We start from the raw sequence: 13,404 nt of genomic DNA on the forward strand, positions 1-13,404 counted from the left end.
TACTGCATGGTAAGGAGTAACAGGGAAAAAGAACAGGCCAAATTGACAAGTGCACTCATTGGGCTTTGCATTTGGAAAACAAAAATTTGTTGAAAATGCTGAACACTGAAGCCAGGTGTTTCTTGGTTCTTAAATTGCACCTATGGGGCTCTCTAAACAGGTGCTTTCCCTGTTGTAGAAAAACGAGCCACCAGTGATTAAGTGACTTAATGCCCCATGTCAACACAGAAGAGTACTGAAGCCCCTGATATTTTACAACTGTGCTTCCTGCCATTCTCTTAGAAGGGCATGAACTTTTAAGAACATAAAAAGGGTTAGAAACAAGAAGAGAACATTTAGCTCATTCAGTTGCTAGTAGCTAATTGGTGGGGAAGATCTCATCCAGCTGTTTGCTGAAAGAAGCCAAGGTATCAGCTTTAACAACACAGCTGGGTTGATTGTTCCACACTCCCACAACCTTTTGTGTCAAAACAATGCCTTCCTGTTCAGGTAAGTCCTGTTTTTAAAAGCATCTCTCCTTAGTTTCCCTTTGTGCCCTTTTCTTTGTGTTTCAGGGTAGGCCCTGCAGTGCAGCATATCTACTTTTGATCAAGGGTGCAGATGCAGAGAAAAACTGTGTTTAATAGGTAAGACAAAAATACAAATTTTATATATCATAAATATATGTACTGTATGTAAAATGTTGTAGCTACTTCATATTACACTTTGTTCAATACGATCATTACTAGGAAATAACCAAGTGAATGCAGTAGCTATATCCTGAGGGCGGCACTGTGGGGCAGTGGTCTGCAGTGGCAGTGGGCTGCTATCTGTGTGGAGTTTGAATGTTTTCCCCAGGTTTGGTTCGGTTTCCTCTGGGAGCTCCAGGTTCCTGCCATTGTCCAAAGACGTACTGGTAGGTGAAATGGCTTCTGGGGAAACTGGCCCTGGCGTGAGTGCGTACAGGACGTGTCTGTGTGTGCCCAGCTATGGACTCCCACAGGTGTCCAATCTAGGCTGTGTCCTACCTCGTGACCACTGCCTGCCAGGACAGGCTCCGGCTTTTTTGGATGATTGGATAGATGGATAGCTAGGGATCTAGGGAGCTAGGGAGAAGGGATAGCTACTGTATATCCCTTCACAACTCTGCATTACAGGAAAATGACCTCACATTTGCAAGTACGTGTCTGAGTCATAATATGAGGAGCATGAGCTCGTTCCCACTGTGTCTTTCAGTGTCCCTAACAGGGCTGTCCCGTTCGTTGCACAATCAAAAGCCTCACAAACAACACAATCGTAATGAGAGCCTCACAGTGGTTTCCCCCCTCACTCTCTCATTGGCTTTGATAAAGATTTCCCCGACCATTTTAATTGCCTGTCATAATTAGGGCCGAGGTGGAAAATATATCTAGCACTTTCTCATTTTGAAAAATAAAATTAAGATTTAAATTTGTAGATATTATAGATCCTGTCCTGTTAGCCTTGAAACTCAGAGGGGATTAGTGAGCATCCCCCATTACAGTATGTATCGGCTTTCTGACACAGCCAAGCCAGTCGGAGGAAGACCCATTATGAATAAAAACAGGAATATTTTATGGCCTTTTACAAGACAGTAGGCATATATTGTTTGTGAAAGCCTCTCATTTTATTGGCATTGAAAAGCTAAAAGACGCAACAGCCTCTCTTTATCACCATCTTCTGTCCCCACAAAAGCCCTAAGATTGCTCTTGGCTGCAGTGAAATAAAAACATTCTGTCCTGTTGCTAAAAGACTAATCCCTCCATTAATAATCCCGATATTGATTTTACGGCAGTGAATTCATGCTGTAGAAATCATTTACTCTTAGAAGGGTTTAGAATCCCCTTATTTCTTCCAAAATATTTCACACGTGGCTGCCTTAAAGAAATAATTCTTCCGCCTCCCATCTGGGAGAAAGTGTAATACTCTTGTATTAGAACTGGGTATTTAGAATACAGGAGGCAAACAGAATATCTGCACTGGCTAAACACAGATAACGTGTGTGTTTTATGCTTGCGTCTTATTTGGTGAAGTGCAATAATCCTCAATCTCAAAGCACAATACTTATAAAGGAACTCTCTAAGGGGAGCAAATGCATTCCAGACCTTGGTATCTTTTAATCACGTAGTTCACTGTGACAAAAACAGGCTGGAGTCGAGCAAAACTGACGGCAAAGATGTATCACGGTACCGTGGAGTGCTGGAATTCCTCAAGAATCCCAGCTGTCCATTAGAAACAAATTAGCGCGCGGCTATAAACAGGCCGTCAGGCAGCATTGGGTTACTTTTTAATCACTCTGATTCCACTCTTTCGGGAAAGAGGGAGAGCTTGGCTGAGCTGATTCTTTAATATGTTCCCCGCTGACAGACTTTCTTTTAACTCGCGCTGCCTAGAGGCATCGTCTTCCTTTCGCACCACAGTAATGAGCTGCCTCCCCTTCTCGTTTTTTTAAAAGCCTTCACAGTCAGATCACCCCCAGATTGCTGCCGGCACATAGTCAGATGCCGTCGCTGTGAATATCACTTCTCTTTCACCTGCGATTCTTCTAATTAGCTGGTACAATTGCTTTTGTTAGCTTACCACAAAGCCTGTTTACTGGAACAGCTGTTCTATTAATAACACAGGCCTAGCAAAATAATTTCATGGCACGTGTTAACTCCTCGGCACAGTATTCTGATCACAAACTCCGAAGACCCTCAGACATTTCAGTCCCGTGATAATCCTTCCCCACATTCGTATCTTTGAGGGGGAATTCTGACTAAGACACATTCAGTCAAAATCCTGGAGACAGGAGCGTTGCACAGAACACAATCGGAATTGTTGTTCCAAAGCACAGAATTCCTAGAAAGAAGCAAATCAGGATAACATACTGTACAATTACACTATACAGTACAACATACAATTTCTTCACTGCTACTTTTTTTACATGATCTTTTTTGTATTTTCTTGTTACATTTGATGCTTAAACAAAACCAAGGGGGATACTTTACTGAGGATCTACAGATTTCAGATCTGCGGGCATTTATATAGTCCAGTGCATCATATGAAATACACAGCTTTTCTGATTCAACAGTACAATTGAAATGAGACACTCTGGCATGCTGTTCTTGGGATCCATAAAGCCCCAATGCAAAGGGAGTCTTATTAGTTTCCCTGCAACTCTCGTTGATCATTTCACACTTCATTTACTTTATTTCACCTCAGTGACACCAAATCGTTACCACCTCTTTATGATCTTGTTAATCACAGCTCAGGGTGTTTAAAGTTTTTTGGTCGGAGAGCTCGACTGAGCCAGATACTGAAGCATCACATAACAGGGAATCTTTACTTTACGCAAAAGTCTGGAGGTTTTTTTTATATACACCTGTGCCCTGTGTGCAGTGATGTCCACAGTACAAGAATGAACTGGAGAGCAAGGTAGTAAATACAGTAGCGTTTTGCTGGACTGGTGTCTACTGTCAGCTGTGGTGTGTACAGTAGGTTTCTAATGTTTACAGTACATAGAGGAATGGGGACCACTGTCTCAGAGTAAGACCGAATGATAAGAAGGAAGAAACAAACCGATCATCAAGACATAACAAAAAAATCTTGCAAGTCCCAGAGAACGTCAGTATTATCAGAAAGAGAGGACAAGAGTGGAAACTGCACTATTTTACACAAAGGATTTTGAATACCTGCCTAGCTACTTCAAAAGCTGCTGAAACCATGTTCTCATAATGTAATTGCTTCTCCAGGGAATGCAAAGATTTGCAAAGTAATGTTTCTGTTTTCCTTACACCAAATATACCTTTACATAATCTACTCTTGATGCAGTTCTGTCACCAGATTTTGCCTTCTGGATAAAAGGGAATTTTGTATTTAATAATAATTTCTTACACTTATACAGCACTTTTCTGGACACTCCACTCAAAGCACTTTACAGGTAATGGGGATCCCCTCCACCACCACCAGTGTGCAGCATCCACCTGGATGATGCGACGGCAGCCATAGTGCGCCAGAACACTCACCACACACCAGCTATTAGTGGGGAGGAGAGCAGAGTGATGAAGCCAATTCATAGATGGGGATTGTTAGGAGGCCATGATTGGTAAGGACCAATAGGAAATTAGGCCAGAACGGTGAGGTTACACCCCTACTCTTTTCGAGAAATGCCCTGGGATTTTTAATGACCACAGAGAGTCAGGACCTAAGTTTTACGTCTCAACCCAAGGACAGCGCCTCTTTGTTTTTTACAGTATAGTATCGTCATCATCACTATACTGGGGCATTAGGACCCACATGGACTGCAGGGTGAGTGCCCCCTGCTGGCCCCACTAACACCTCTTCCAGCAGCAACCTTAGTTTTTCCCAGGACTCCCATCCAGGTACTGGCCAGGCTCACACCTGCTGAGCTTCAGTGAATTGCCAGTTGTGAGTTACAGGGCGATATGGCCGCTGGTATTTAAAGTATGTACCCAGACTGTAGAACTACCAGCACAGAGATCGTTGAACTTTATTCTTGTCTAAAAGCGTTTAGCTCCCCCTTTTTATCAGAGTCATTTTAAAATATGTAAAGGTTTATAAAACAGCTACTTTCCTTACCCTACTTTTCTTTGTTTACTTGTAAAGTGCTGATGAGCCGCTCAGTTATAACTGTAACAGTGTTGTTAAAATCTGCACGACCATTAAAATACTGCAAGCCTACATAATCAATAGATGGTTCACATGATCTCTGACATACTCGTGTTTCCTCAGCCTTCCCTTTATTTCCCTTTTCCAACTTTACAGTTACTTGGGAGTGGAAGTGAAGTGTCTCTCATCTAGACAAAGGGCAGCAGGCTCACAAACACGTCCCATCAAAAGATCGGGGGGGAAGTTAAAAGCCCTAATGTTGTTAAACAGTCCCAAAACAGAAAACGCGTGCCCTGAGCCCGAGGAACGTACCCCACCGCCATCTTCTTCGTCTTGGCGCAGAGGAGGAGGTCTGTGAAGAGGAAGACGTGACGGAGCTTCCTGGTCCCCTCGGACACCTCCACCAGGAAGCCATCTTTCACCAGCTGGCGCGCCTGCAAGGGAAGGCCACAGTCACCAGGCCGCCCGCGACAGCCCTGCGGGGAGCTGGCCGTCTGCTCCTCTCGCCACGCGCCGCGCCGCGCTGCGTGGCCCCCCCGTCCCCCAGCTGCGGAGACCCACCGCCGGCGCCGAGAGCCCTTGCTCCGCTCCCAGAGCCGAGCACGGAGCACGGAGCGGAGAGAGTGAACCACTGTTTCCGAGCTTCCGAATGACCTGCAGAGCTTCGAGAACAAAAGACACCTACTGTAGCACATCTACGCTCTGTGCTGGGCTCAGTTTCATTCTGTGAATACAGTAAATACTAATAAAGACTGTAAACGGGGACATGCAGTCAGTTCTTAATTACATACTCAAAACCACCCTTCCAGGATGGAGAGGCAGGTCACTGCAGATTGAAGATGATCCCAGAATCTTTAAAGGATAGCTTCTGAAGTCCACAGAAAAAATTCGACATGGTTTTTTTAACCTACAGTATAAACACTCTACGTATACAGTAGAGGTTAAATTCTTGCCTTTTGCTCTCCAACAGGCTTTATGAGTGATGTCTTCCGACTTGAAATTACAACACAGGGAGAAAGCTGCCACCCATGTTGTCACTGCATCATTAAGAGACTGCTCCAGATCAGATTAGGGTACTGAGCCCAACTGGTAAGGAAAAGCAAATTAATGCAAAATAGCATATTGTGATACTAAAATTAATTTTCACGGGCAAGGAGCTGATGATTTAAAAAACCTTAAAGGGCAACACAGAAACCAAAAACAGCACCAGACTGAGTCTATTTCACACCCCAGGACAGGAGAAGTGACAAAAAAAAGAAACACTTAAAATAGTTTATTCTGTTTTGCCATCTGAAAGAAATTAAGTTTTTATCAGGGTTACAGGGAAGTCAAACCCCACACCTGAAGAAGGCTCCACAGCAAAAATATTGCGTTTCTTTTATTCTCGTTTCAGCATGGAATAAACCTTAACAAACCCCTAATCTAGCCCACTTTCCCTCTCCTGTGCATAAGAGTCACATCTCTAGAGCTCCAAGAGCTACATAAGAGTATACCTTAAGAAAAATCTAACGTATACCATAAGAACTAGTTGAAAGGTTTTATATTCAAAATTTCAACTCTAGTCACACTACACTGTCACCACAGCACAATTGGTAACGCAAACCAAGAAGAAATAAAAATAATTTCTGTATTTTAATACATAAGGATTAGCTAAGCTTTGCACTTAATCCTTAAGTCTTAAAATCTTTTTAACTTAATTTCACCATGAATTAAGCCCTTAGGAATGGGAATGTAAACACAGCAAATAAACAACTGTAAGTGGTAAGAATGCAAAACCACTTAGATGCTCAGTGAAACATTAAAAGCCACAGAGCTCTGTAGTCACCAAGACTGAACTCTATTAAAATTCTCTGTTGGAACATTTAATTAGATTCAATCGTAAGGACAGAGGTGTCTGTTTGCTTCTGTATTGAAGACAGTGTTCCTTCAAAAGCAGGCAGCTACAGTATGAACTCGCCTCTCCCTTGGGCGTTGTGACCGCTGTCCTCCGGGGGTCGATCTCCTCATTGATGCTGGAGAGAAAATTCTGGGATATCCGGAGGGCATCCTGCAGCAGGGGGAAGTCGGGGTGATCTTTGGGGGTGTGCTTCAGCAGGTCCTGGAGTTGTTTGGAAGAGATATGAAATGAGAGAATGCTACAAACTTCGTAGTTTAATGAGAAGAAGCAACAGATTACTGAATTCTAAACAGATCCCCCTTTGTTCCTCCTGCAGGTTGACCTGTGTGTGCCCCATCCCACAGTGGAACGCTGGGAGATCAGTTCCCTGATCTGATCCTTTTTGCCTCAGTGGCCCTGATCTTCGCACATTCATCAGCTCCCAGACCCTGCAGAGCAGAGGGGCTTCTGCTGCTGTGCTCCTCTGCTCTGACCAGCTCAGCAAAGTATTAATGTATTAAGGCGCTATTCAAGTAATCTTAAATCACTTAAGAAGAAAAGAACACAACACCCTGTAGATAACAACATAATATAAATTTTAGTTTTACGCCACCTGCCCCCAAAGCTCATAGCTCTCATCTGACTGGCGCACTGTCTAGCAGGGAGACCCTGGCCCCAGTGACAATGAACTTTTACTGGGTAACTCAACCCTTGCCTGTCTCACGGTACGCTGCCTGTGTCGCCCCAGCAAGAGCCACTCTGAGCTGGAGTATATTTATTTTTACAGTATCTGCTTTTGCTTTGCATGTCAGTGACCGTTCCAGGGACAGAACTGTCTTTTGTTGTGCCTCACTCCTGCTGTTTTATGCAAACTCGTAAGAGACTGTTCGGCTTACAGCAGGCAGTTGCGATTTGTAGATTTAGGTATTACTGGGGTACAGGGCTCTGAAGTAGAAGAGAAAGCTCGTGCAAGGGAACAGCGAGGACAGTAAACCACCCTCAGGGTCTTGGTCCCTGAAGGCTGGAAATTACGTACCGGGGCCGAAATAAGGGGGTTCTCCTGGCGTTTGCAAAGAGCATTCGTGTGGCCTGACTGATTTGCTTATTTGCAAAGTTCACAAAAGAGACACTGCAGTGTGTTTACCTACAGTATACGGGGCTCTTGGCAATTCTGAAACTGGGAAAACGCAATGAAGCCCGTTTGCCCAGACGTGGAAAACAAGGGCGGCGGCGGCTCTGGCGCGCGGGGGGCTGCGGGGGGCTGCGGGGGGATGAATCTGTAAAAGCAGTCACGTCCGAGCCAAGCAGGCCCGCTGCCCCCAGCGGCCTGAGCCAATCAATAAGAGCCGCTTCTACTTACATGCAGGACCAGCGTGCTCCGTGTGACGCGGTCGATGGGCTTGTACAACAGAGCTGCAAAGGACAAGGAAATATCGATATCAGTGGCGGCCACACTGCCTCCGCAGGTCCAGCTGACAAGCACCGTGCAGACACAGCCTCCGTCTCCTGGGCCCGCGTGGCGCCCTGGGTAACACGGTATTTCCACTCGCACTGCGCTCATGCAAACACAGATCATTACAGAGCACTCGCACCTCCTGCAGCCAAAAGCACTGAAACAAACTAGAATATTGAAAGAATATACATTATTTAGACAAGAGATATATTTTGATACATGAATACATTAAAGACTAGTAAAGATGTCAAAGCATTCGCTTAATATTTAGTAATTAGTCACTGATAAAAGGATACAAATTGTTAAGTAATGAAGTACACAGCTGCTTTCTGACAAGACTATTTACCCAGCGGCTTTGACCATCCTCTGTGTATTCCATTTAAACAGCAATTTTTCAATCCTACTTTCTTCCAGCTGGTAGTGTATCCCAGCTGGTAGTGTAAATGACGCTTATTTAAAAGAAAATGCAGGTCAGAGCTACACTGACCCAACCCCCTGAATAACTGAACCTGCACAGCCTCCTCTGTCCCACTTCCCCCCCACACTGCAAAATTCCCTCCAACATTTAATCCTGCCCTGTGACTGAGCACCTTTTCAAAACACCCCGGGCTCTGAAAGTCCATTACCAAAAACCTCACGAGCACATTTATAATGCAGGTGTATGCCAGTGTTATTAATAAGCCAGCCAGCAGCAAGGTCAATCCATTCCCGAACGCGCGCGGTCCTGACAGCTAAATGACTTTTTTTTTTTACTCTTTCGGAATCGGGAATGTGATTGTGTCACGGCTGCGGCCACCATCACAGAAACCGAACCGGGGCGTTTGCTGTGAAGTCCACCAGCGAGCAGCGGAGGTGTTAGAAAATGCTGCACGGAGGCCTTTTGGAGGGGTAGCCAAGCAAAGCAAACACAGCGGGGAAAGGTAATAATTGTGTCCCTTCCCTGTTCCGAATGAAGAAAAAAAGCAGAGAGGCACTGTTAGTGCAACAGCCCTCTCTCTCGGTTGTCTTATCTGTGGAAGTCATAGAGAATATCCTTGCTTTGTTAGTTTGATCTTCATTACCTTTACCTAAGCTATGAAATGTGCTTCTATCAGCCAGGACAGAGCTACAATCTCTACATATTTTTACTGTGGCAAAATCACATTCATAATAAGAAAAGGGCTACCCAGGAAAATGAAGTCTTAACAGTCATATGCCATTGCACCTCAGGACCAATTCAGATTTTAAAGACGGCCTTAGCTCTTTTGTGGCAAGGACTGAGATCACAGCTTCAAAGAGTTTGTCTCTACTTCTTTTATTGATTTTAGTCAAATCAATAGTCTCTCTAGTGGGCCTATCTGCCTCTGACCTGGCAGGCTGGTTACTGAGGTTGCTTTGCCTTCTGTTAAATTATTCTCCTTTGTATTTACTGCAAATTCTAATCAATGCATGTCATATTAAAATTACACAATGCACTAGTGAGGCCTCCTTCAGAAAACTGTACATTTTTAGCCACAAGATATATATTTTTGTATTTCCAGTCAATGCAGCAGAAGAATAGGAGGCACATCTTCATCTTCATAGTGATTTGACTATATAGATACTCTTGGACCCATGCCAAACCCTTGATATAGTATTCATGTGCATAGGGTTGTGGAGCATGGAACAAGCTGAGCACCCATGTGGTTACAGAAGACACTCTGGGTTTCTTCAAGAGATCTTGGGATCACGCCTACTAACAAACAGGCCAGGTGGGCTGCATGGCCTCAGATAACGTTATCTTATGATCTTGGATAAACTGAACACAGACAGAGCTTCTTCTACCCAGATTATATTGCCATCCATACTCTCCTAGCAAACGTTCCTATAAACGTCTGAATCCAATGTTTATTAATTCAAGTTGGCTGCCTTATTTCTTTCTGATCAGCTCTTGCTAGGTAATTAATTGGTGATGTTCCAACACGGATGGAAATAACGCCTCCCACATGTATTTCTTCTGCAGTGGTCCAAAAGTTTGCCTTTCAGCTAGGGCACCTGACAAGGGGAGGTTCTGAAACTTTCGTTTTGCTTGATGTTTACAACCTGCAATTTCACACTTACACAGTGCCATTTACTACGACTGGAGTCTGCACCAAAAGGTCAGATCAACCTGTTTTACTCTTGCAAAGGTTTTCGCAGACAGAATCAAGGCTTTAGAATACTCGGTATTGAATACATTCGTAGCGTGTTTTCTTCCTCATTTGAGCACCTCAAATCTTGCTATGCTGCCATTATTTTTCTACCGTGCAGCAGGTAGAAAGCTTTTGAATGATTTATACATTTAATTTTGAAAAACCCTTACTTTTCCAGCGGACCTACAATACAGTGAATCTTTGCAATCTAACCAGACATTCAACAACACTACGCCCATTTTAAGCCACCTTGGTTCTGAGCCACAAATCTTGGCTCACAAAAGTAAATCAGGAAAACATTCACAATATATTTCAGCCATAGTAGAAGTCACGTTTACTATGCATCAACCAGATATGCAAACATACCAAATGTTTGCTGAGGACGTGTCAAAATAACTCACTCAGAATGTTCTCATGAGCCATGAATTACATGTCCTGTTTAATTGCTCAGCTTGCAACCTACTATTACAGCCTTCTGGTAGAAGGCTACCGACTTCAAAGAGCTGCTTGGCAAGCTGTCAGAATCTTGATTGCATTCCAGGAACAAGAGACCCACGAGTTTGCTCTGCTGGGCATTGCCACATGCAGGTGAGTAAGGACTATAAATGTTAAGGCACACCTTGCTCTCCGTGGCGCAATACCCAATTTCAATCTCTCTGCTGAACAGTTCGCCGCCCACCTGGGCGTTTAGAATCATCTGCAGCGATGCGCGCCCAGGCCGTGTGTAAGTCAAGATGCACGTCACAATGGGGTGACTGTAGGGCTTGGAAACTGTGCGCTGCTGGCCTGTGTAGTACAGGAAAGCGAGCCCAGTGCTAACGTGGCAATGCTGGAGTGGCACTCCCTCCAGCTTGTGTGTGGCGCAGTCGTTTATTCACGTCTGCAGCCCTGGAAACATGTGGCACGGTGACAGGCTTTGTCTTCTCACAGCCCTTCTGAAAGCCAGCTGACAGCCATCCCATCCGAGCAGGCATTCCTCTGCTTCCCTGCGAGCCGCCTGGATCAGCAGCTGCTGTGGTCAGCCGTGCGCGAGCCCCCTTCCGAGTTCCTCCCTCGTACCCTTGTCAACAAAGTGCTTGGCTGCGTAGCTAACCGCGACTCTCCCCCTCCCCCCCCCCGATGAAAGAAAGGCAACATAAATGCCCCCGTGAAGCCTGCGGAGCATTTATTTTTGCAGGAGAAAGTGCCACAAGCATGGCAGCACTGCGCAGAGCAGGGAGCACGGTTCTCGAAAACCCACGGGGACCCCCGGTTTCTCGAGGTCGCTCTACAGCTACATGAAAAGAAGCACCTCATTAGCAATCCCTGTGCGGACCTCCCTCACAATAGCCCGGTCCTCAGGTCGATGACTCCCCATCTGCCTGTGACCTCGGAGGCGCTTATTCAACGGAATTCTTCATGCTTCAATCTCAGCAGAGGCTGCCTGAGCATCCGGCTCCAATTTGGCTCCCCGGACTTCAAATCAAAACAACATACAAGAACTCCTGCAAGGAGAGCCCGCAGGGGACCAGACCTGCGTCCAAACAAAATACACAGCCGCGCTCCCACCCGTGCACAGCGCCCTTTCAGAGGAGAACTGGCTCACTTGCATCACATCACTAAAAGCAGTTAAACAAAAACAGCCGTCTGTCTCTCTGAATTGCAGTGTGAAAATGAGCTGCTTCTTCTGTGGTATTCTGTCACAGTTATCCAATTCTTTACTTCTCCTTATTAGCCATTACTGATAGGAGATATGCTATAAATCCAAGCCTTTTGTGTGATGTGCTGTATGTGATCCGGAATATTTGAGCTTGTTCATTTGATACCAATACTCAATTTTCCTAAATGTGTATTCCCAATTTGCTATTGGATTTATCCACCCAGTCGCATAGGCCTATTTGAGGAACACAGGATATGATGCAAGAATACCTTTCAAGGGGAGGAGTGGTTTTGAGGTTTTACTTTTGAAAAAATATGAATGAAATAAACGAGTAACGGAAAATAAATTAGCCAAAAAGCGGAAAAGACGTTGCGTAACATGAACTGACTTTTTTGAAAACTTAAAATAGGCGTAAACTGTTTAACAACAGCTTGTTTAATAAAACAAACAGTCTAGACAGTGCTTAGCAAGTGTATGGTTGGTCACAATTTAAAAAGAATGGGTGCCCCGTGCTGCAGTCCATTAACTGAAGGCAATTAAAGGCGGCAGGTACAGCACACAATAGGTGGAGAAGAGAGCACACCATGCTCATTGTTTTATGCACGTTGATGGACTGCTAGATGCAATTCCAAAACTGCAAGCAATCTGCTGTGATCTGTTCAGTCCATTGTCCATATGGCATGAATCCACACCTAAGACAACTGGATTTCAATGTGTCTAGAGTTCTGAACAGTTTACTCAGATCTCATCTTTGCGCACCAGAGGCAGTGACGATACTGTGTCGACCACAAGTGCAGAGCCACATCCTTACTGGTCTTTGCTGAATGGTTACATGTAGAGTCCCCTAGGGTTCGGACCTGAAAATGACCTTTCCTTATTTTTATATTATGTACAGTACTGTAGAAATATTAGTATAAGAAGCAATATAATTTATTTAAACATGCATTTCCCCGTTTATTTAGTCCATGGGCTACTACTGTACATACAGCACTGTTGAAAATACTGTTGAACAGGCTTTTCCATAAATCTGATTTTCTGAGCACAAATACCAAAGCTCTCAACACCTCTAACAGAAGATGAAACAGCACCAACCGACTGCAAAAAGAAATTTTCTGGAATGTGTTCCACGCCTCTAAGGCATGGGTTCGGATCAAACTCTCTCAAACCAACACATGTAACGGGCGTGGCGAGGCCTTTTCTTACTTTACACAGGACGTTGCTACAACTACAGCACAACACATCGGGACTGATGGTGACAAAGATAGGTACTGAAAATGACACCGCAGAAAAGCAGCTCATTTCTCACACACTGCATCACACGGCATTGATGATGTACAGCCGTTTCAGTGACACCTACTGTACATACAAAAGGGCAATCCCCAAAACCATGCATGTTCAAGTCAATTCTGTGTAAACGCTGCGAATGAAAAAAATACATTAATCAATAATGCTTGAAATTTCACATTACAGCTATACAAAACTGCTCCCAGCCACCTCATTAATTAAAACTATTTAAGTATAATTAGCTGTAAACATTTTACCTATATAGTAGCTACTGCATAATGAATACGTTTCTTCCCGGCACTGATTCTCCAAGGTGAAACGATACGAGGACTGTAAAATCAGAAAAGCAAAACGAGCTCTCTTTTATTGGCTAGACGGGCAGAATTACTGTTTC

The 13,404-nt window shown here is 44.4% G+C and overlaps 1 protein-coding gene across 2 annotated transcripts in view; it reads right to left on the minus strand.

The window, feature by feature from the left end:
* The window catches only part of abr (ABR activator of RhoGEF and GTPase), a 157,952-nt gene that overhangs the window by 62,454 nt on the left and 82,094 nt on the right, over positions 1-13,404 (minus strand). For both annotated transcript variants that reach the window (XM_006640845.3, XM_015367428.2), the window contains exons 7-9: positions 7,845-7,897; positions 6,566-6,706; positions 4,921-5,042 (exon numbers count right to left, since the gene is read on the minus strand). In XM_006640845.3, the coding sequence (XP_006640908.3) occupies positions 4,921-5,042; positions 6,566-6,706; positions 7,845-7,897 (316 nt within the window). The remainder of the gene's footprint in view (positions 1-4,920; positions 5,043-6,565; positions 6,707-7,844; positions 7,898-13,404) is intronic.

The sequence above is a fragment of the Lepisosteus oculatus genome, chromosome 26, assembly GCF_040954835.1.
Source record: "Lepisosteus oculatus isolate fLepOcu1 chromosome 26, fLepOcu1.hap2, whole genome shotgun sequence".
Lineage (NCBI taxonomy): Eukaryota > Metazoa > Chordata > Actinopteri > Semionotiformes > Lepisosteidae > Lepisosteus > Lepisosteus oculatus.